Below are 23,440 nucleotides of genomic sequence, written 5' to 3'. Positions count from 1 at the left end.
TAGTTCCAGCATTTTGTTTCTATTTAAAATACTCAGCATGTCAGGCAGCATTTATGGAAAGAAACAGTTAAAGCTTGAGACCAATGAATTTTCATTGGAGTTTCTGATTTCTAGTTCTATGAATAGGAACTACATTATGCTTGCACAACATGCTGGACGTGGTAGCAGCCCATCCAATGTCATCTTGTGTGGGGCAACAAGTCTAGGCACCTCACCAGCTGCTATATTGAAGTTTGAAGGTAATATCCTGGTAGTTGAGCTGAGAACTAAAGGATATTTTGTTTTAATTCGACATTTCTCCAGTTAGCATGTGTCATGGTTTGTTGCTGCTAGATAAACCTTAAAAGGAATGTTAAATTGCTCGTCTCCGGCAAGGAGTGTATTTTCATTCAACTTAAAAGACACCTGCAAAGCAGGTTGTTAAAGTCACAATAGGACTTCAAGAGGTTTGTCTCTGTAAAACCACATCATGCGAAGTAGCACCAGGTTAAGTAAGCACCCTTTTGTGCTGAAACAGAGATTGATTTTAAATCATACTTAGGTATTTTAGAATAAATAAGACTGCAATGAGGTCTGAGTTGGACGTCAGTTTTCTTTGAAGATTCCTACCTCCCCCAGCAAGTCACACTAGAGATATAGGTTCAACTTTTTTTTGAATGTGTTTTGTGATTTCCTTTGGAAGGATGGTTGATTTTAAAAAGGTACACGCAATAGCCATTGTGTGCTGGTCATGTAGGGAGTGAATATTTAGAGCAGTTGATGGGCGTTCTGTCTTTCTCCTCTTGGAAAATTAGAAGGTCAGTAAGGTGGCATACTTGCAAGGACCTGATTTGATTCTGACCCACTATGTTCTCTATGGACTTTGTTGTCTGTGTGACTATATAGGTTTCCTTGGGTTACTCTGGGTTTCCTCCCACATCCCAAAGATGTGCTGTTTCTTAACTGGCTACTATAAATTGCCCCTTGGTGTAGGTTAATAACAAAAGGGAGTTGATAAGCATGTGTGAGAAAGTTGCAGGACTACAGGGCAGTAAGGAGTGGGATCAGACATAAGAGATTTGTAAGCACAGATGAGATATTAGAAGGTGAGGAGTTGCTTAACTTTGAGCATGGAAGTTAAGTGAACTGCAATGTAGCCAACAGTTTTGGAAAAATGCTGCATAGATCCCAAGACCCCCTGTTCAATCGTGACCTCTGGTGCTGTCTATGTGGAGCACGTGTAGTCTCTCTGTAAATACTGGGATTTCCCCCTGGGTGTTTCAGATTCTGCCACTGTAAATTTTCCCTAGTGTAAGTGGCTGGCTGAAGAATTGGTGGGTAGGGGAAAAGAATTGATGGTCACGTAAGAGTATAGGTTACGTGGGAATGGGACTGATGGGAATCTGCTGAGAGACAGCATAGACATGATGGACCAAATGGCAGCATCCTATGTCAGACAAAAAAGTTGGTGTGGTAAGAGGGTGGGATTTCTGGATTTTGTTTAAGGGAATGAAGCTTGGTAAGTGAAAGGAGTATTAGGGGGAGAGTGTTCTTGAGTCAGTGGTCCTAATTCAGTTGGATTTAACATAATTAAGGGAAAAGGGCAAAGATAAAATGGGAGTAAAGGTATATTGGGTTAAGGGCAATTTTGTTGGATTGACAAATGATTTAGCCAAAGGGGACCAGAAACTGATACAAGGATAAATTGGTTTCAGGCAATGGGAGGCACTGAGATGATTCAATTGGTTCAGAGCAAATGTTCTCATCAAAAAAAGTAGGATTGCCAAACCTAGAGCCCCCTGGATGACTAGATGCATCAAGGGATAGTACAAGACAAGAAAAGCAAATCTGTTGGAGTCCAAGAGCTGAATACAGCTATTCTTTGATTTACAAAAGAGAAGCATTCCTAAGCAAAAGTTTATAAAACCAAAAAACTGGGCACAATACATTATGGTATTTCAGTACAGTGTATTTTGATCTTGGAGAATACCAAGATATTATAGTAAGCACTCCCTTCATAAGTAGAAGGGACATTCCACGAAGTGTCACACCTCGTTGAAGGGAAAATGTTATAATTGTGCTTAAATTAAAAATACCCAGTGCAGCAGAAAATCAGGAAGAATATACAAAGTGCATGGGTGAAATTAGAAGTGAAATTGAGAAATGAGATGGTTTCAGAAATTATGAGCAAGTAAAACCTAGAAAATTCAAAAACCTGTTTCATGTACATAGTCAAAGGATAGCTAGTAAAAGAGTAAGGCCTGTTGGGGACTAAAATAGTAATCTGTTTGTAGACAGAGGACGTGGATAAGGTTCTCCAATAATTTGCAACTGTCTCCACAAGAGGTGTGTGATGCTGATGTTGTGATTAAGGCAGATGGGTGAAATATTGGATGCAATAAGCAATTTAAGTGAGGATATTAAGGGAGTTTATCATTGAAAATGGATTAATCACTGCACCAGGAGGAAATGTATCAGTACTTTTTTTGTAAAGAAAAGCAAGAGAAGAAATTGTGCAGGCTCTGACTGCAATTTTACAATCGTCACTGGCTGCAGGAGTGGTAGCAGAGGGTTGGGGGGGCTGCCGAAGGAAAGGACAAACCAAGTTTTTAAAAAAAAGACCAGTTTAGCTTCAATGACAAATTATTAACGGACAGTATAAATCTTGAGTATTGTGTGTATTGTTCTGGTTATAATGTACAGGAGTGATTAATTGTGATAGAGACCATGCAGACTTGGGAGGATGTTGGCACGACTGGCAAATTATATCTGTGAAGGAAGATCAGATAAGCTAGAGTTTTCTTTGGATCAGCAGGAGATTTAATTGAGGTGTATAAATTTAAGGAGTCTAGACCGTAAGGCTCGATTTCCCTTATTATGGGGTCAAAAGCCAGGAATCATAGATTTAAAGCATTTGCCTGAAGGATCAGATGGGCAGACAAATGTTTTCGCCCAGAGTCTAATGGGGGTCTGGAACTTGTTCACTGAAAGGGAGATACAGACACATCTCCCATCACATTTTTTAAAAGTGTGTATGTGTACTTGGAGTTTGACTGACATAGCACATGGATTAGGATGGGTAGCTCTTTGGCTCTTGTCAACAATGGGCCAAATGGCCAACTGTTAATTTTCTGTTCCACATTACAAAGCTGATTAAAATGTCATTGTTAGTGTGCTCTCAAAAATGGTGTCTCTTTTCCCCAAAATTAAATAATTGCTAACTGGATCAAAACAATTTGAATGTTATAAAATGAAGAATAACATTTTAAATTACAAAATTAAGTGAGCTGTAGTTCATAATTGTCTGAAATATGGTGCTTTATTTAATATTTATTGGCATCCTTCTGTTCTGCGTCATGGAGATGAACACTTCTAAATCATCACTTTTATCTGTTTCATTCATTCGTTTCATCACATTGCTGCAGCTGTATTAGAGTACAAAGTTGATCATGTGAAAGTTACGTTAATGGATTAGTACACACTGGCAGATTGTCTACAAGGTCAGAATGAGAAGAGGAAGTGTCTGATGTTTCCTTGCAGGTGCTAACCGGAGCATGTTGGAATTGATCCAACGTTTGGATATCAAGTTCTATTTACTTGGAAGGCTGCTGAAGAATGGCTGTAAAGACCTTGGCTTTTTATTGCAGATCTAGTGTTAACATTATTTGTTAGTTAAATAGTGAAATTCCTGTTCATTATATAACAACTAATCAGTGTCAGCAAAACATAGGAACAGGAGTAGGTCATGTAGCCTCCCAAGGTTCTTTGCTGTTTGCTGAGGTTATAGGTGATTTGTACCTCCTTGCCACGATTCTGTAACTCCTAATATTCTCACCTAACAAAAATCTGTCCAGTGTTTGAAATTTTTAAGTAGCTAAGCTTTTTCCTTTAGAAGGAAGTGAATTACTTCCTGCTCTGCATTTTGCACTCCTACATTCTTTTGTCTGTTCTCACTCTCCAACTGCTCCCATTCATTCATCGACCAAATAACTTGTCCCTATGGTCAACCTGGTTTTACCCCATCAGAGATGGCCGCCTCCTCACCGTCCCTGCAGCTTAACAAACTGCTCTTGTCTCCTTCCCAGTCCTGACAGTCTTTGGCCTGAAATGTTGTTCTCTTGCCACAGATGTGGCCTGACCTGAATATTTCCAACACTTTGTTTTTATTTTATGTATTTTAAGCTGCTCTTTGTGACATACTTGCATCACTCCTGAACAGCCTAGTTCTCATTTTCAGGTTACACCCTCTATTCTTAACTTCCACTGGAGGAAAAACCTATAATATTTAATAATCTTATTTTACACATTGAAAGGTGCATTTCTTAGAATGTAGAACTTGCCACCTTAGAAAGTGCAGGTAATGTAGGTGCTTATAAAATTAGACAGATACATGAAAGATGTTCTGGAAACCTGAGATTTGGTTATGGAATGAGAGAAGACTTGTGTGGTGTATAAATACCCAGCACTGACCGGGCTCATTTCACAGAATCTGATAGATTTATGGCACAGGATCAGGTCATTCAGCTCATTTTTCCATTATCTGCCAAAAAGAAAAGGCCCTGTATTTGGGTTAATCACACAGTGGTTCCAGAACTGTTCTCAATGAACACACTCCTTGTTTTCAGAATAACTGAGATTTGACTAGCATTCAAGAGGTGTAAGTCTGATTCTTTGATGTTATACTATTGATGCCCCAGCACACATTTAATTCACTTTTTCAAATGTGATACAGTGGAGTAATAAATTTTCCAGAGAACACGGTAAGTTTAAAGGGAGCATGGGAAGCAACCAGGTAAATTTCAAGTGAGCATAGCCAGCAGAACCAGGTGAGTTTAATGGGAGCACAGCTAATGGGACTCTGGTGTGTGGTGGGGAGTGCAGCAAGTCACCAGGTGAGCTGGATGCCAAACCATTGCCATTTTTAAATATTAGGATAGTGGAATAGTGGTGTTTTACTGCAATTGGTAAAAAAAAATTGGAAATGAGCTGCATTTTAATTGGCAAGTTGCTCTGGAAAAATATTGGCTGAAAGGATGCAAGATTTTTTTTAAAATGGAATAAGTAGAGATAGTTGGCAAAAGACAGAAAACAAGGCAGTAGATAAAGGGGGCCTAGGGAATGAGCATGGATGTGGGACTAATTGGCTCTTTACAAGAAATAATTCAAAGCAACTTGGTGGTCTGAGCAACTGCCTGTGTTATGATTCTGATCTATTGCACAAACTAAGCTTGTTTTTCTTAAAATACAATGTGGAAGGTTAGTGGTGATTTGATTTGAAGTTTTGGGGATTTTGAAAGGAATTGGTCAATGTTTTTTCCACTAGTGAGGCGATGATCTTAAACTTAAATTTTGGGTTCCAGTAATTCAAAGGAGTAGGGAAGGTTATCTCACAAGATTAATGATTTGCAAATGGGTCTGCAGCTTTGCCTTGCCCTGAGCCCCACACCTTGGCAATGAGAGGCCACAATGCTCACTCTGGTCAGCCCAACACCACCCCTCGAGTAGTTTTTCAGCACCATGCAGCCATTCATTGGTGGGGGAGTGCGAATGGAGGGCAGAGATTTTCACCAAGTTCCCAGTGCAGCCCAGTGATGCTTTTTTTTAAAATGCATGGGAATAGGGCGCAAGTACTTGTAAGTGATCAGATCGGAGAATGAGAGTTGTAACAAATTAGCTCTGTGTTGGGTAGCACTAAACAGGGTAGTAATTGAGTAGAATTGCACTCCTTGGCAACACAGTTAATAGGGAAATGATTAAAGTTGATCAAAACATCTGGTAGCATATCTCAAGACAAGATTAAGCAAGTTTTGTATGTGATTTGGGTTTTACTATAGTCTGTTCTAGTAACAGTGATTAGTTGAAAGAAATCTTGTCAGTCACTGAATAGGTACTATTAAGACATGCATAAAAAAAGAAATATATCAGAATAAGGTTTATTACCACTGACATGCCATGAAATTTGTTTTGCAGCAGCAGTACAGTGCAAGACATAATCATTACTATAAATTACAAAACTAAATAGTGCAAAAGAGGAATAATGAAGTAGTGTTCGTGGGTTCTTGAACTGTTCAAAAATCTGTTGGTAGAGGGGAAGAAGCTGTTGCTAAAATGTTGTGTGTGGGTCTTCAGGCTCCTGTCCCTCCTCCCCAATGGTAGTAATGCAAAGAGGGCATGCCCCAGATGGTGAGGGTCCTTAATGATGGATGCCACTGCCTCTTGAAGATCTCATCGATGGTGGGGAGAGTTGTGCCCGTGATGGAGCTGGCTGAGTCTAAAACCTTCAAATGTTGCAGAAGTTCTTGATCAGATCTCATGTCTAAAAAAAAATTAATTTGTTTTCAGAGCACCAACAGTACGAGAAACCAGCTTCATTGAAAAAATGAAGAAAACAGTAAGTCCACTTTTAACTTTTGATATATATTCTGATACATTGATACAATCATAGTCATTTAAGACTGTTGAATTGCTTCCCTCTGCTGCAGTTTGGTTAGCTGTCTTCTTTATGTTTCTCTATAGGGAAAGAAATATATTTTTCACAAGATTCCAGTGTTTTATGATTTGAAATTTTTCTTTACTCCATGTAAAGTCCACTTTTTTTGATCAGTTTGGTGAACTATCCCCTGAGATTAATTCCAAATTACCCTTCACCACTTCAAATTTCCTCAACTGTTGTGGTTTAAACTTGCCTATGTTCTGGATTTATTTTCTCCACTCATTGCTGTTTTGTGAACTTGAACCTCTTTCAGCCACCTTGGTAAGCTTTTAAACAAAAACTCCAGTTTTTTGACATTAGTCAGTACTGTGATGTTATGGATTAGTCCTGTGTCCTTCCCCACATCACCTCTGAAGCATAAAGTCGTAGTACATTCTGATCTTGACCTTCTCTGTTCTAAGGAGAACAGTACTATATTTTCCAACCTCTGATTGCAAATTAAAAGCTTTTATCCCCTGAAACCACCTGGGTAATACTCTTCTGTACCCTTCTAATGATTCTCCTGAGGCGTGTTTAAAATTAACTGTGTTGACTTGTGTCAGATTAGTGATGTATAATTTCCTATTCATTAACTGTCATTCCATATTGGTCCTCCAAATGTGCGTGTTTACATTGCATCGAACTTCCCATGTTTTTGTTTGATTCTGAAGCTATAATCATTACTCCTATTTGCAGATTCCTGTGGTCAAATCAAGGGCATTTATAATTTTAAAAAAATGAGAAGACTGAATATCCAAGATGAACTTTGGCAAAGTCATTGCATACCACTTGCTCCCCACGTGGAAAAACATTTTTTTCCACCAGTGAGCCAATTCTGTAGCCAAGCTGCCACTTTGCCATTAATTCCATGAGCATTTGTCATTTTAATCAACTTGTCTGTATCACTTTGTTAATTTTTCCCAGAAGTCCATATATAGTACACACAACTTGATGCACTGGCTCTGTTGCCTTACCAGAGTTCAATCAATTCAGTTTCAATGATTTATTTCTATAAATCCAAGAAGGGTCTCCTTGAGCAGGCTGTGTGTGCCTTTTCAAATTTTGTCCGTGATGGCTTCCAGTAATTTCCCCACCACGGACGTTAGGCTTGTCTTCATATCCTCTTCTGATCTGGCTACTGTACTCCAGGTATCATTTGAGTGGGGCATCGTTTAACCTGTTTCTCCACACTTGTGTGATAAATCTCAGATAACCAGCTGTTTGACTACTTGGAAATTCTGAAGGTTCGGCATCTGGCTGATCAGGTGATGGTTGCCATGCACCCTTACTCGCTGGGTTCAGTGGAACACTCTTAACTGTGCAATATCTGAAAATAAAAGTAAATTGAAAGAATGTTGGTGTATTGGGATAAAGCATACAGTAGTCCAAAAAATCTGCAAGTGTGGCTCCACCAGAGTCCCAAGCATGCTGTATTAATGGAGTTTTACTGTATTGTTTTGATAGGAGGATCTCCATATGGGAATTCTGCATGCTGGTGTCCCAGCATGAGTTTTTTTTAAACCTCCTGTTCTCCCTTTCATTTAAGCCACCACCTCTTGCCTAGTCAAGCTTCCAATATATTGACCAAATAGTTTTCTCATTGGTGACAATAGAAAACTGTACAATTATGGTTTAATTTTATTCTTAACATATTTTAATACTGTCTGTAGTATTCTACCTAAAGCTTAGAATTCCTTTTACATTCGGCACTATAACTGTAATACTCTATGTACACGTGAAGACTATCCTGAAGGCTTAGTATGCCAAATTCTGTCTTCAGACTTCCTGAACCTTTTTTGCCTATTTTCTATTTTTTCTCTCCAGGGAAAAAATGTAGTTGTATTTTATGGCTCTCAAACAGGAACAGCAGAAGAGTTTGCCAACCGACTCTCAAAAGATGCTCAACGTTATGGAATGCGAGGGATGGCCACTGATCCAGAGGAGTACAGTATGGTTAGTACCCCGGTTTCTGGGCCACAGCGGGATACCAAACTAAACTGAAGGAACCATGTGAAATTTGCAGGGTAGTTAATCTTTTGGGAAGGAATGAACCTCCATATTTTCTGTATTGGATCCTTTTGAAACGAGGACAGGCAAAAAGGCACAAACTAGGAAAGAGTAAAGGGGCGAGGACACATATTGCTGGAAGATTTGCCCTGGCAAAATCATCATTCATATTCAATATAAAAATTCAGTGCTGAGTAGTTTTAAGTTGAATAGTTTAAATTAATTAATTGAAAATTTTACCCAAGTTCCATCAACTAGCAATTAGAGGAAAAAAAACTGACAAGCTCTGAACCTATCATCAGGCTCTTGGTGTATTTGGTCCTTTTGCTGCATGAATATCTGGAATTTTTAAGTAAATTCATTGTCTCCACTCTGCATTTATTTTCTCACTTCGGGTAATTTTGTATTTGAGGGCAGAGAGTTGTTCTCCCACTTAAGAGCCCCTGCCATCTGCAAGCCAACTGTTTCCCCATTAAGCTGAGAGCTACTAACACCAAATGCTGAGGACAGAGCTTGGCACTTCCCTGTAGAGCACGTCACTGGAAAATTGATTGCAACCATTTGTCCTTGTGCTCAATGCCAGGTTTTTTTTTTAAATGCATTACATAATTGTAGGGGTCATGCTTAAATTTTTTGAAACTGTGCAGTGGCAGGCTGTTCCATTTTAGTAGAGGGGTTAAAGACTTGAGGTTGCAGGTATAAAATGAAAGGGAAAAGGATTAAGAGTGACAGGCAAAACTTGGAGGGGGAAAAATGGTTGGAATGTGACTGCAGATGTGGTGACTGCATTGTGGCCTTCAAGTGGCGGTGAACAATTTGTAAGGCTGTGGAGCAGGAATTGGGTGGTGAAACAGGAAATTGGGCTAGATGGGTAATTTTTCTTGGAATGGAGGATGCTTAGATTTAGTCATGTTTACTTAGGACATGCATATATGCACACACACAAGCAACTGCCTCATTTGTTGAGTTCAGTGTTATTATTACTGCCCTCTAGTTTACTGAGAAGACTATCCTTAACAATATATAACAACTTCTGTGTGTCACCACAAGTAGAAAAAGCTGGAACAGAAGCCACACCAGTGATCATTGCATGCGGTCCTTGTTCAAAGTACGCCTTTGAGATAAATGGGTGGGGGTTAACATCCTGCACTGAAGCTGGGTGCAGCTAGCGCGAGGGCTCGGTGAGGAAGGACGACAGTTTAGGGTTCTTCTGCCACAGGAGAAGGAGGGGCGGGGTCAGGCGAGGAAGCCGCTCAAATGTTGTAAATATGGGATTGGGGTATCACCCCAGGGAGCCACACATGTGGCATCGGTGCTGTGTTTTTATACATAAAAAGGTAACACTAAGAATTGAACGATACACGAATGTAAAGGTTTGAACAGTTTTATTATTGTGTATAGTTTCTTTTATTATGAATAAAGTTTATTTTGAATAAAAAAAACATCCTGCAGGAGAAGGACTCAATGGATACTGTGGGGTGGTTCCCTGAGCAGACTGTCCAGACCATCTGGCAGAATGCCTCATCGCCAGAACTCACCGACAAGCACCAAGACCTCGCTTGGCTGGCGGTGAGAGGGGCCCTCCCAGTCAGATCCTTCCTGTATGGTTGGAACCTCACTCCCAGCGCGCGCTGCCCCCGGGAGGACTGCGCTGGGGACGAGACGGTAGCCCACCTCTTTGCGGGCTGTGGGTTTGCGAGGAGGGTGTGGCGAAAGATGCAAGGGTCCTTGTCACGGTTCATCCCCAGCAGCTGCGTAACAGAGGATTCTCTGATCTACAGGCTGTTCCCGGGGACACACACAGACTGACATCAACTGCTGCTGGCAGGTCATCAACTTGGTGAAAGGCACCCTTTGGTTGGCCCGAAACTTGTTGGTCTTCCAGCACTGCGAGATGTCCATAGGGGAATGCTGCTGACTGGCACATTCCAGGCTGCAGGAGTACGTGCTGAGGGTACAGCCAACACAAAGGCTCAGTGGGAAAGGACTACAGTTTAGGGTTCTTCTGCCACTGGAGAGGGAGGGGCAGGCGAGAAAGCCCCTAAATATTGTAAATACGGGACTGGGTAGGCCCCAGAGAGCCACACCTGTGGCATCGGTAGTTTTTTTTTGTGTATAAAAAGGTAACGCTAATGAATGATCTGTACAAGAATGTAAAGGCTTGCACTGTTTTATAATTGTATATAGTTTGTCTTTTATTATGAATAAAGTTTATTTTGGTTTAAAAAAAATTGCAATTTCATCACCTCCATTTTCTGAGATGCATTCTGGATAGCGTGGCTGCTTCATAGAAAGCACCACAATGGGAAACAGCCAGCAGATGAATTGTACAGGTCATTGTGTAGGTGCAGCATTGACATGCCCAACCAGAGTGTGAATTGCTAATTACTTGTCTCAAGGGCTGGTGATGTTAATAGGGGCAAATTGGAGAAAGAATAGGTCAGAGGAAGTGGTTGAGGCAGGTACAATAATATTTAAAAAAAAACTTGAACAGGTGCATGGAATGAAAAGGTTTAGAGAGATGTGGGCAAATGGGACTAGCTTGCATGGACGTTTTGGTCAGCATAGATGAGTTGGGCCAAGGGGCCTGTATTCCTCTGAGTCTAATAGTGAGGAGTTTCAGATATGTGCATGGTTGCATTTAACTAGTTATCTGCACTGAAAACACAGTGCTGGGAATATTCTGCAGGTCAGGGCTATGGAGAGAGTTAAGTGACCTTTTATTAGGGTATCTACAGGGTGTATGCATGTCAGGTAGATATATAGTACTCTGCTGCTGAGTATGATAGCAAAGGCCAAGAAATTAAAAATTGAGATTGTTTGTGTTCTGTTTGCCCTATTTCTATTGGCATGGAATTCAGTAGCTTGAAAATGCATATTTGAAGTGACAAGCAGGATTAGGAGGATGTTGAGGCAAGTTTTCTTTAGCCCAGAGCTGGAGTCTGAAATGGGCTGCCAGAAATGGTGGTTGAGGCAGTAATATTTGTCTCATTTAAAAAGTACTTGCTTTGAGAGTTTGATCAGCTACCTAAAAGGTCATATTTGGAGTTCTGGAAATTGGGCAGGTCTACATTCTTTGTACTTAAATTAAAAGATTTTTTATGTCCATTCAGGGAGTTTACAGTGCAGGATATTAGAATGTGACTTGTGCAGGATTGCAGAATTTGGCAGCTGAGCGAAACAGTTAAGTGTATATTAGAGGTGAGAGTCAATACTTGAAGCACTGCTTGTGGTTAAATAAATTTAAGGCTGTGAACAGTTGGGTTTGCATTCATTGAATTATGAGTTTAAATGTGCGAGGTAAATAGTGCACAGTGTAAAGGGGCATTCAAAGGTATTGGCTATATTGTCACTGGCAGCATTCTTGCATTTGACTTCTCATTCCCATCACTCTGGGCTTGCTTAAAAAATCTTGCTTCAACTTCAGAGACTTCAGCAATAGTTCGGTTTCCTTGCAGAAACAAATCAGAACAGCAAGTTCCAGGTAAAAATCTGCCCCTTGCGTAGACAAAAGGGAGCAGAATGCCGAGGGTGGAGCCTAGTTCTTACAGAAGGCTTTTTTGTGTTAACCTGTTAACTAGTGAAACCCTAGTTCATTATACAAAATTGATTAGTGGCTTGTGTTGGAGACCAACAGAAAAACATAGCAACGGCAAGTGTACACCATTCATTCTTTTGCGTTGGCTCCACAGTTTATAATATTGGAGTTTAGTTACAAATTGATCGATATTTTGCCTTGATTTCATTACCATTGCCCATAACAAAAGTAGTTATCGATCAATTGTTTTTAACTTTTTCAGTGACTTTTTCAGAATATTTAAATTTCCTACTAGCCTTTTGTCTGGTGAATTGCACATAACTGCCACTGCTAAAACTCCTCATTGTTTCCACTGGTAGAGATAAACAGAACAATGTCCTTTTTAACTTGCACCATTTAATCAGAAGAAAATCAATAAGATCACCCCTTGACAAACGAAGAATGGTTAGAATACAGCACTCGAAACAAAAAAATAATTGGTGGCTAGCTGAATGAAGGGTCTCAACCTGAAACATTGGCTATCCATTTCCCTCCATAGATGCTACCTGACCCACTGAGTTCCTCCAGCGCTTTGTGTTGCTGGTAGTTAGCTGAGATGCTTTCAAAAAGAAACTGGGTGCAAATATGAGCAAATAAGAATAAAAAGACAATGGAACACTCGTGCATAACATTAACACCACAGGCTGATTGGGTTGAAGGGCCTGTTTCTATAATGTTCTGCATAGGGATCTGTATGGTTGGAGGTGCCATCTTTTGAATGGAACAATAAGTAAAGCCCTACCTGCACTATGATGTTTGATTGGAAGCAGGGTGAGGAGTTCGCCTTGGATCTTGATTACTATTTATCCACAAGGGAACATTTCTTAAGTTTGATCATTGTCACATGAATATTTGTGGGAGTTCACTGAGCACAAATTATCTGCTGCATTTCTTGCATTACAATAGTGACTGCACTTCAGAAGTGCCTGGCTGCAAACCTCCATCTTGAAAGTGGCATAAATGGAATTTGAGCCCATTTCTTTCCTCCCATAAATGTTTAGATACAGCAAATTGCATCATTGAGGGTTGGGGGAAAAATATCAAGATAAGGAACTATTTGCAATATTAGCCAGCATAGAGGCATAAAAGGAAAGTTGAAATTTAAGGACTTTAGTGAAATGGGGATTGTGGGAGAAGATGGATTTGAGTAGGGGAACAGTAGAAAAGATTTGACCATGCCTGGCAATACTGTGCTTTCAATTAATGCAAAAAATCTATTCCCAGTGCGTGCACTCTGATCGTGAATGTAGAATGAGGGAACAAGTTGTCTCCTCAATCTTTTTTTCCCACTTGGTTGCCTCTTCTTTCCATCTGCAGTGAAATATGCTTAGAATCCTGATGTAAGCTATTTGAGACAGATTTTTGTAAAGGGCAAAGGAGCTAAATCTACAGTGCAACAGCCACAAAACAAAACTGCACTTCAAGTCTGTGGGCAGATCTGCTGTAGGTGCCTGACAATTTATGTAACATGGCTGCTAGAACAATTATGGTTATGTTAATGCTATAGCTCTACTTTGCTTATGAATCCCTATATTTCAGTAAACTGTTAACAGTAGCATAGTTGGTGTGTTCAATAATAACTTGGAGCCCAGTGTTAATGATCTGGAGATGAGAGTTCAAATTTACCTGGGCAGATGGGAAATCTTAATTGAATAAATATGGAATAAAAAGCTAGCTTTGGCAGTAGTGGCCATGAAATTATTGGCATGTAGAAAGCCATATTAGTGCACTGCTCTTCAGAGAGAGGTCAGTCCAAGCCTGCCCTGGCCTATATGTGACCCCCAAACCTTCAGCAATATGTTTGGTTTTAACAGCCACCTGAAATGGCCAAGTTAGCTACTAAAAGGGCAGCCAGTAACAGGCCAGCCCCATCACTGATGCCCATATGTAATGATTTCTTTAAAAGGTTGGGATTTGTTCATCCTAAATTACTTGTCAGGTATATCCTTCTACATTTTTTTCTGTAAGTGCACTGATTAATTGGTGCACCATAGTGAAATGTAGGAACTAAAATATTCGGTGTTTGGAACTGTCACACGTTTGCATTTTTGTTCTCTTTGTTTGTTGAACCACTAAATGTCACCCTGATTTCAGCAGGATTCTCGCAGCTTGAATTAAGTCATTGTCATAGAGTTGTACAGTGCAGAAACAGGCCCTTCAGCCCACCATGTCCATGATGACCTTTATGCCCATCTGTACTAATCCTATTTGTCTGCATTGGGACTGTATGCTTCTAGGCCTTGCCTATTTGTGTGCCTGTCTAACTCGCTCTTAAATATAGTGATTGCATCTGATTCCAGAAATCAACCACTATGTAAAGAAAAACTTTCCTCAAATCTTCATTCTCCCCTTAAATGAACCCATTATGTAAACACATGTCCTCTTCAAACTGTCCATTGCATAAAAGCCAAAGAGGACAAAGCAGCAAGCAAGGAGGTTGGGCTTGGTCATTCAGATTGTGAAGGCTTCAACAGATTCAAGAGGGATAAACCATGTTAGCAGCTTTAAGTGTGGCTTCAAGTCCTAGTCCAGGACACTTGACTAACACTTCAGTGTAGCACAGTTGACGTGTGCAGAGGTGCAATCACATCAGGATAAGGAGAAATTCATTGCGGTCCAGGAACTTTTGCAATCTTGGAATTCAAAAATATTGCAGCAAATGAAGTATTTTTGAAGTGAAGTCATTGTTGTAAGAGACAAAGTTGATTTGCAAGCAATGAAACCCACAAACTCTGTGTTTTAGATTGAAGAATAAATATTGTCCTTGGTCATGGTATGTTCAGATAATGGAAAAGTTCACAGTGTATTATGCAAGAAAATTTTAACTGCATTTTGCCCTCAGCTAGTACCTTCAAAGATAGTTTGGTTATTTATTTGGTGCTTGTGAGACCTTTCCCCCTATAAATTGGTGGCAGTAGTTGTACTTTGTTAGTAATCCAATGGTTGTGAAATAGACTTTATATTGTCCTGAATTAATTGCAATTAATTGTATTTTATAATTGATATTGGGATGCAATTTTCTATTCCTTTCAGTCTGAATTAAGTCGACTTACTGAAGTAGAAAACTCCTTGGCAATCTTTTGTATGGCCACATATGGAGAAGGAGATCCTACTGACAATGCACAAGACTTCTATGATTGGATGCAGGAGACTGACACAGATCTCTCTGGTGTAAAATATGCAGTAAGTATTATGGGGTGGGAAGTCATTTGCAGTTTATAAACCCTTTTGTGATGCCCTAATCAGATAACTTTAGAGTATTGCTTTTGTATTAAAACAATATTAAATAAAAGGGCATGAAATCTTAAAGCTATTTAATGGAATAAAGTTATTTAATGGATAAATTGACTGGTCTCGACGAAATATCCCAGGCTGTGAAAAGAAACAAGGAAGATAGTTTTGGAGTCTCTGACCATTTTTCTATCCTCCCCGGCTAGAGGGGAGGTGCTGGGGGATTAGAAGATTGCTGATGTTTGACCACTGTCTAAAAAAGGAGGGAAAAAAAATTTAATTACAGGCCAGACTATTTAATTTTAGTACTGGGCAAAGTATTGAAAGCAATTCTGGGGCATGGTATAAACCTTCACTTAGAATGATTTGTTAAGGACGGTCAATGTGTCTTTATGGGAAAGCCATGTCTTTTTCTTTATTCCATTTTTCCACTTTTTGAGTAGGTAACCATGATGGTCAAAGAATACTTGATTTAGTTATGAGGAAAGGTTGGATAGGTTGAGGGTAATTGCCTTCTCGGTCATATTTGGTGATTACACTACTTCAAATAGTTAAAATTACTTTTATGTGCACAATTCATATGTAACTGTCTACTACCAACTATTTACATGGAAAATTTCTTTCGGTAGTTACTGTTGTTTGTTTTCTCTGCTCCTGAAGCAGACTGATTCCTGAGTAAATTGATTGTGTACTCTTTAAAATACATTTTGTCGATAATCAGTTGTTGTCAATGAATATTATTAAATTGTATATTCAAGGTTATCAGTCTGAAAAAAATAATTTAAATTGGTTTTCTCATAGGTCTTTGGGCTTGGAAATAAAACTTACGAACACTTTAATGCAATGGGAAAATATGTAAACAAAAGAATGGAGCAGTTGGGAGCAGAAAGGATCTTTGAGCTTGGTCTGGGAGATGATGATGGCAAGTGAGTGTAATTGCACAAAAACCTTTTATGAACATGTCATTCATAGAAGATGCTCTTCTTGTCAGGGTTTCTTAGTTGTAATAAAAAGAGTAAAGGATTTAATTAGCTCAACTGAGCATATGGTCACTTGCTATGATATTGGTCCATATTCGAGGTTTTATCCTGGAATGCTGCTGCATATGCTTGGAGACGGGAACTCTTGACATTTAAAATGTTTTTTTAAAAAATTAGCACAACGTGGAATAACTCTTTCAAGGCTGAATCCAAGGTATTGAACTTAAGGCTTTGACAATTGTATCTTGATTTGTTGCTGCCAGTGAAGCAGTGATAAAACCTTGAGCAGAGACTAAGTAATGAAGTCTGAACAGTTGAGCTGTTCGTTCTTTTGAACACACAGATCTTTAATGTTAGAGGTTGCACCAGATCGCGTCCTTCTGTTGTGATCTTTGTGGCATGTTGACATGCCAAAAACTAGGCTTAGCTGGCACAATTTCGTCCTCCATATCACACTATATTCATATTCTTAATATATTGCAGTGGGTTGATTGCATTTCTATTTAAATCAGTGAGTGGAATTGACTTTTCAGGTGGCATTGCTTTGCCTTATCAAATTTGGCTAAAAGACTTGATTAGAAAACAAGTAAGGGTCCAGGGATGTGTGTGGTTTAGTAGTTCATTCTTTAATGTTGAAGGTGGGGTAATAAGGTGCATGCTCTGAAATGCAGGACTAAGTTATAGATATTCAGTGTTGCCATTGTTTGCTTTTGTATTCTCCCACTACTAGGTACCTGCAAACCTAAAACATATTACACAGCATGGTATTTATTTGGGGCATACCATGACATGTCTAAATTCTAAAATATTAATTCATAAACTTTGGCATTGATTTATAATGATATATCTGGAATTTGTTTTCAAATCTCTCAGCCTGGAGGAGGATTTCATTATGTGGCGGGAACAGTTTTGGCCAGCGGTCTGTCAGTACTTTGGGGTGGAAGCCACTGGTGATGATTCCAGGTGAGTCTCCCACTAAGAATTTTCTTAGGCCAATTCTTAATATGCCAATGTTTTGTAGAAAGAACTGAACCATGGAGAACAGATTAAAACTAGTCAGCAGATTTAGGGGTTTTACTCCTGCATTCTAAACAATCTGTGAACCCATACAATTATTCTGCTTCAGGATATTCATCTTATTGAACTGTTATTTACTCTAATGATAGTTCTTGCCAATGGTCATTAATGTGACCTTTACGAACCTTTCAACTGCTCTATTTTGTGTTGTTACTAAATACTGACATTTAATTTTACAAGATGCTAACTTGTGTACACTCTGCCGTCACTGGTGATAAGTGCGAATGATGTGATGTAAAATCAGCTGCATCCCTGACAGCATATTGTGGTGTTTGAGTAACTCTAACTGCATGTGATGCCTGGAATATAACAAATCACCAAGAGAAATAGAGACAGCTATGTCGTCTCCAATTACATGTGCATTTGTGCATATTGTTTTGCCTTGCATTTAAACCATACTGCTTTACACTTTCCGAAACAGTGATTCGTATACTCAGATCTAACCTCTGCAAGTTTGCTGAGTCTCTTTGATAGAGGAATTTATGTTAAAGTTGAGGATAGTGTCACTCAATTCAATTTGGTAGAATCTTGCATCATTGCCAACTATGGAATAATGCCACAATCCACCACAGGTTAAATTTTGCAAAGGTTTGCTAATCAATATCTAATTTAAACTTGCTCTGTTGCAATAATTGTTTTAAAGTACTATTTTAGCAATTCTCGTTGATCTGTGCTGCAGCATCTGATCTAATGATACGACCTGCAGAGTTTTTGAGGTTTTTATTTCCCTTCATGTTGGCTTCTACTTAATTGGTTTCCATCCATTTGCATTTACTCTTTGCCCAAGATAAAAATAATTTCTGTACAAATGCACATTTTTTTGGGCTTTACATTAAAGTGGACTCTTCCAAGGTTTTCTTATTTGGTACGTCTGGCTACTAGTACATTATCTTTATTGCATAGATGAATGTCTGTACATCAAAAGATCTTCGGAGACATTTTAAACCATAAGAAAATATTGTGTAGGAATACAGGCATTTGTGTAGTGACTGCCAGATATTGTCTGTCTATCCACAATCAACTGTCTTCACATATAACAGTTTAATGAAAACTGTCTTCTACCAATTCTGCCTATGAATCCTTTAAGGTACTTAATTTAATCAGCAACTGGCAATGAACAGTTTAATGTCACATTGTAGTCGTCACGCAGTCAAACGTTTTTGTGTGCTTTAGACGATCCTACCATTGGTATTGCCTAGTGGATCTTTGGTTGGTTTAACAGCTGTTCAAACTTGACTAACTCCTGCTCCACCTAGACACGAGAGACTGTGATGCTGGAAATCTGGAGCAACTAACACAAAATACTGGAGGAACTCAATGGGTCAGGCAGCATCTATGGAGGAAAATGAACAGTCGACATTGCAGGCAGAGAGTTCATCAAGTTCAGTCCTGATGAAGGGTCGCAGCCTGAAACATCGACTGTTCATTTCCTTCCATAGGTGCTGCCTGACCTGCTGAGTTCCTCCAGTATTTTGTGTTCATTGCTCTTGCTCCACCTAGATAGTTAATGCATATGAGACAGGGCGAGACTTAAAGTAGATTGATTTTTACTGGCTTAATTGAAATATGGCCATTACAACCTGTAATATGTGTATTAGTATCCTTGGAGCCTTTCTGCATACTTTTCCGATAGTATGTCTGAGAGTTTTTTATTTAAAAAGCCCCTCTCTAGTTTAGTTCAGTTCTGTGAATGTACCTTTGCTTTTCAACAATGTTCAATTAATGTAATCAGCTACAACTACTGGTAGTTCTACTTGGTGTCCGTTGTATTTCATTAAATATTTCATCTGGCCTAAAATATTCATATACTATTCATTTCTAATTATCTGTTGCTATCTTGATGAACTGACCATATAACTATATTTTTGTCTTGAAGTTCTGTCTCCTAACATTGTCAGAAGCACCATTGTTTTCACTGGCTTTGATACAACTTTTCTATTGCAGGAACTACTTTGTAAAGGAATTGCACCAACGTTACTTTGGCTAACTATTTTCGTTTTAAACTTGCACTGAAGATAGGTGCCCTTTCATCTGATAGTTAAAATATTTCACCATTTTGAATTGACAACTGCAGAAGGCTCCTGCTACAAGTCCTCCCCAGGTTACGAATGTCTGACTTGCGTACAGCCCATACATACGAGCACTTGGGAGACTAGCGGAATGGATTTGCCCATTACTGCGGGGCTTCTGGCATTTTCTGCCACCTGTGAACCCGGTTCATGACCACATTTCTGCCTTGTAGACTGCTTGGGTTACGAATAGTTCACAGGAACAGAACCCTGCCCTAACCTTGGGATGATCTGTACATTTAACAACTTGTGCCATTCTTGCCCGTGGGCTTCAGATTCTTCTTTGAAATCTATAGTTTTGCTATTGCTTTAACTACAATCATATTTGTTTCCTGTACTGGACAAAATTTTTCAGGGTTCTTCGATGACTTGCAAGGTCAAATGTGAGTTTCTATGATTCTGTGCATTCAGTAACGTTAATCAAATTTGCTTATTGGTTAAGCCTTTTATATTTAAAAAAGTGTTTCATGCTGCATGTATTCTAATAAAGTGACATGGTTGCGGTGTTGATACTACTGTTACTATTGCCCAGGTACAAGGCAATGTACTAGCTGACTATATTATTTTTGAATTCTAGTTTCAAATTTGTACTTCTCTGTAGTTGGAATGCTTTTGCTTAAAATGATCTGCAAGTTTTGCATCACTTCATGAAACAAATCACCTTTCCTTTTTTCTTTTGTTGCCTGGGAAGATTTGATAATCTGTATTTTCTGAACCTATTTCAATTAAAATGGCTTCCTTGGCTCCTGCACTGTGTTATTTTGTGCAGGTGAATTTTTTTGCCATTACCATCAATTTTCACTATTCCTCTACTACATTTCCATACTGTCTAGGAACAAGCTGAAATATTCACACGTACAAAGATGTACCTCAATGTAGTCAGAGTAATCTTTTTTGCACAGTATCTGCAGCCTTGTTCTTCTAAAGAATTGCTGGTCCTCTCCCAAAGTATTTACCCAAAGGTCTCTCACCGTCCCATTCCCCTTTCTGCAGAGATGACCTGAGACTCTTGGCCCTGGTCATTTAAGGTTAGCTGCAGCTGTATTAAGCAGCATTGCCTCAATTGCTGTTGTGGTCATCAGTGCTGTAGGATAATTTATCTTGCTTGAGTTGGTCTGTTCTATTTCCTTCATGTAATTTCATCCTTTCTCTCCTTGTCACCAAACGGAATGTACTTATAGATTCTTTCTTCGAACTGAAGTTGTGCCTGGAATATAAAGAATATCTAAGAGATACAGAGAACTGCTAAAGCACATGTATCTTCACTCTACTCTCTCCACCCACGCTGCACATATGTCATGTGTTTCCATTGCACACTTGCATTATGTAAATTGTTGGTTATGAGCAGAAGTTGTTATGGATTATCTGTTCAACTTTGGACCATCTGTGTTGTTACAATAAACAATATTGTAATAAGATAACCATGCACTTTTTTTATTTTTCTGCAGTATTCGTCAATATGAGCTGGTGCTGCATAATGACATCAACATGAATAATGTCTACACTGGAGAAATGGGACGGCTCAAAGCTTATGAAATTCAGAAACCGTGAGTGTTTTTTGTAATCTCACAGTTATTACTGTTTTTGCAATGAAGTGAGCTGCTGTTATTTCTGTGTAATTTCATAAACAGTAATCCTAGTTTCAGTGCAAACAATAGATTACTGGCTGTCCAAATTATACCCATCAGTTATCATTACTTGATTTAATTTGGTGCAGCATGTCATGGAGATGTTGGATCATAGCTTGCAACAGAAGTGATTCCACAATGATCTTATGGTTACAAACATCTTGAACTGTTGTTACCCTATGAACAAAACTAGTTTTTGTGGTTGGGTTTCTTTAAGTGTTGAAATCTGGTTGATCCATGCTCCTGCCTTACCATCACCTTCAACTCCTTGTGCTCAATTTGAGGTAAACTTTGCTTTACAGGTGTTGCTTTGTGCCCAAAGTTTTCTTTTGAGAGAAATCTGCTCGTTGTTTCTTTCATAGAAAAATCTAAACTGCTGGTGAGAACCTGTCAGCGATTTGGGTGAGGAGATCAAGGTTTGATGCTGATTCAAAGCTATGTAACTGAGGGCAATGCAGAGAGGCTTCATGGGGACATAAGCAGGCTAAGTGAATGGGTTAGAATATGGCAGATGGGATAATGGGGAAAAGTCTGATTCACTTTCATAGAAAATGTGTATTTTGCATGGAGAAAGATTGAAAGGTGTTGGTGTTCAGAGGGACCCTGGTGACATTGCATGTGAATCACTGAAAGATAACTGCATTTATTACAAGAGAGTTTGAGTGGATGCCTTGCTCCAATTATGTAGGGCCCTGCTGAGACTGCATCTGAAATATTGTACACAGATTTGGTTTCCCTTCTTTGCAATTAAGGGAGTGTGTGAAGGTTCTCCAGATTGATTCCAGAGGTGGTTGGTTTGTCGTATAAGGAGAGGTTTAGCAGGCTAGTCCTATACTCCTGCTTAGAAAAATGAGAAGTGATCTCACTGAAATGTAGAAAATTCTTTGTGTTTGACTGGGTAGATATGGGGATGATGATTCCATTGGCTGGGGTATTGAGACCAGGGTTCGTGAAGTTCCAAAATAAGGAGTTGGACAACAGAAGAAATTTCTTCATGGAGACTAGTGAATCTTTGGAATTTCCTACTTGAGGCTCAGTCACAGAGTATATTCAAGATTGATAGATTTTGGATGCTAAGGGAATTGAGAAATATGGCTGTAGTGTAGGAAAGTGACGCTTGGGTGAAAGGTAAGCCATTATCTTCGGTGCCAGTGCAAGCACAAAGTGTGGAATGGCTGCCTCCTAGTTATGTTCTTAAAATGTAAATTTAGCAGTTACGTTGTGTTTGACCCTTGTAACTCCTGCAGTTGTTCAGTTCCTTCTGCCCAAAAACAAATGGGAGAGGAGCTCTATCTATTCCACCTGTCTTGGTCTGGCTGTTTCCATACAGTTCACATTTTAAATGTGTTGAGGACATCCTTTGAACTGAAAAACCTGATTGATTACATGTGGCCCTACTGAAGTTACAAAGTAGTCTTGTGGATTGTTTGTGTATTGAGATATTTCAGCACAGTCTCCTGAAATCTTTGAATAATATCTTGTGAATAATTTAGCATCTAATGTGACTTCCACTGGTGATTGTATTCCTAGCATTTATGCATCAGGCATGGAAGTGGAGCTCAATAACTTGAAGCTCCCCCCAACTGCACTACTTTAAATGAGAAGAGGAAGAGAATTTAGTTTAGTGTTATCCTTCACTAGTGTATTTGAAATTGGTTTATTATTGTCACATGTACTGAGGTACAGTGAAAACCTGTTCATGTTATCCATACAGATCATTTCATCACATCAGTACGTTGAAGCAGTACAAGAGAAAACAGTAACAGATTGCAGAATAAAGCGTTACAGTTACAGAGAATGTGCAGTGCAGGTACACAATAAGGTGTAAGGCGATGAGAAAGATTGAGGTCAAGAGTCCATCTTGCCATACAAGGGGACCGTTCAATAGTCTTATAACAGCGAGATAGAAGCTGTCCTTGAGCCTGGTGGTACGTGCTTTCAGGCTTTTGCCTCTCCTGCCTGATGGGAAAGGGGAGAAGAGAGAATGTCCAGGGTGGGGAGGGGTCTTTGTTAGCTGCTTTACTAAGCAGCGAAGTGTAAACAGTCTATGGAGGGGAGGCTGGTTTCCGTGATGTGCTGAGCTGTGTCCACAACTCACTGCAGTTGCTTGCGGTCTCAGGCAGAGCAGTTGCCATGTCAATGAGGACATACCAAATTTTAGCCTCCTGAGGAAGTAGAGGTGCTGGTGTGCTTTCTTGGCCGTGACATCCACATGGTTGGACCAGGACAGGCTATTGGCGACATTTATTCCAAGGAACTTGAAGCTCTCAACCCTCAACACCATTGAGGGAAAGGTGGTTGTCATGACACCATGCCACTAGACTCTCTCTCCTTCCTGTACTCCAACTCATCGTTATTGAGATCCAGGCCACTACAGTGGCATCATCTGCAAACTTGTAGTTAGAGCAGAATCTGGCCAT

At 39.5% G+C, this 23,440-nt stretch overlaps 1 protein-coding gene across 11 annotated transcripts in view; it reads left to right on the top strand.

Annotated features, from left to right (window-relative positions):
• LOC127581137 (NADPH--cytochrome P450 reductase-like) overlaps positions 1–23,440 on the top strand; it is a 77,399-nt gene that overhangs the window by 30,846 nt on the left and 23,113 nt on the right. For all 11 annotated transcript variants that reach the window (XM_052035161.1, XM_052035160.1, XM_052035170.1 and 8 more), the window contains exons 3-8: positions 6,322–6,370; positions 8,276–8,404; positions 15,069–15,218; positions 16,068–16,192; positions 17,120–17,209; positions 20,841–20,939. In XM_052035161.1, the coding sequence (XP_051891121.1) occupies positions 6,322–6,370; positions 8,276–8,404; positions 15,069–15,218; positions 16,068–16,192; positions 17,120–17,209; positions 20,841–20,939 (642 nt within the window). The remainder of the gene's footprint in view (positions 1–6,321; positions 6,371–8,275; positions 8,405–15,068; positions 15,219–16,067; positions 16,193–17,119; positions 17,210–20,840; positions 20,940–23,440) is intronic.

Source organism: Pristis pectinata, chromosome 21 (genome assembly GCF_009764475.1).
Source record: "Pristis pectinata isolate sPriPec2 chromosome 21, sPriPec2.1.pri, whole genome shotgun sequence".
NCBI classification, from domain to species: Eukaryota; Metazoa; Chordata; class Chondrichthyes; order Rhinopristiformes; family Pristidae; genus Pristis; species Pristis pectinata.
The sequence above is the reverse complement of the archived record's forward strand: the minus strand, read 5'-3'. Positions and strand labels throughout refer to the sequence as shown.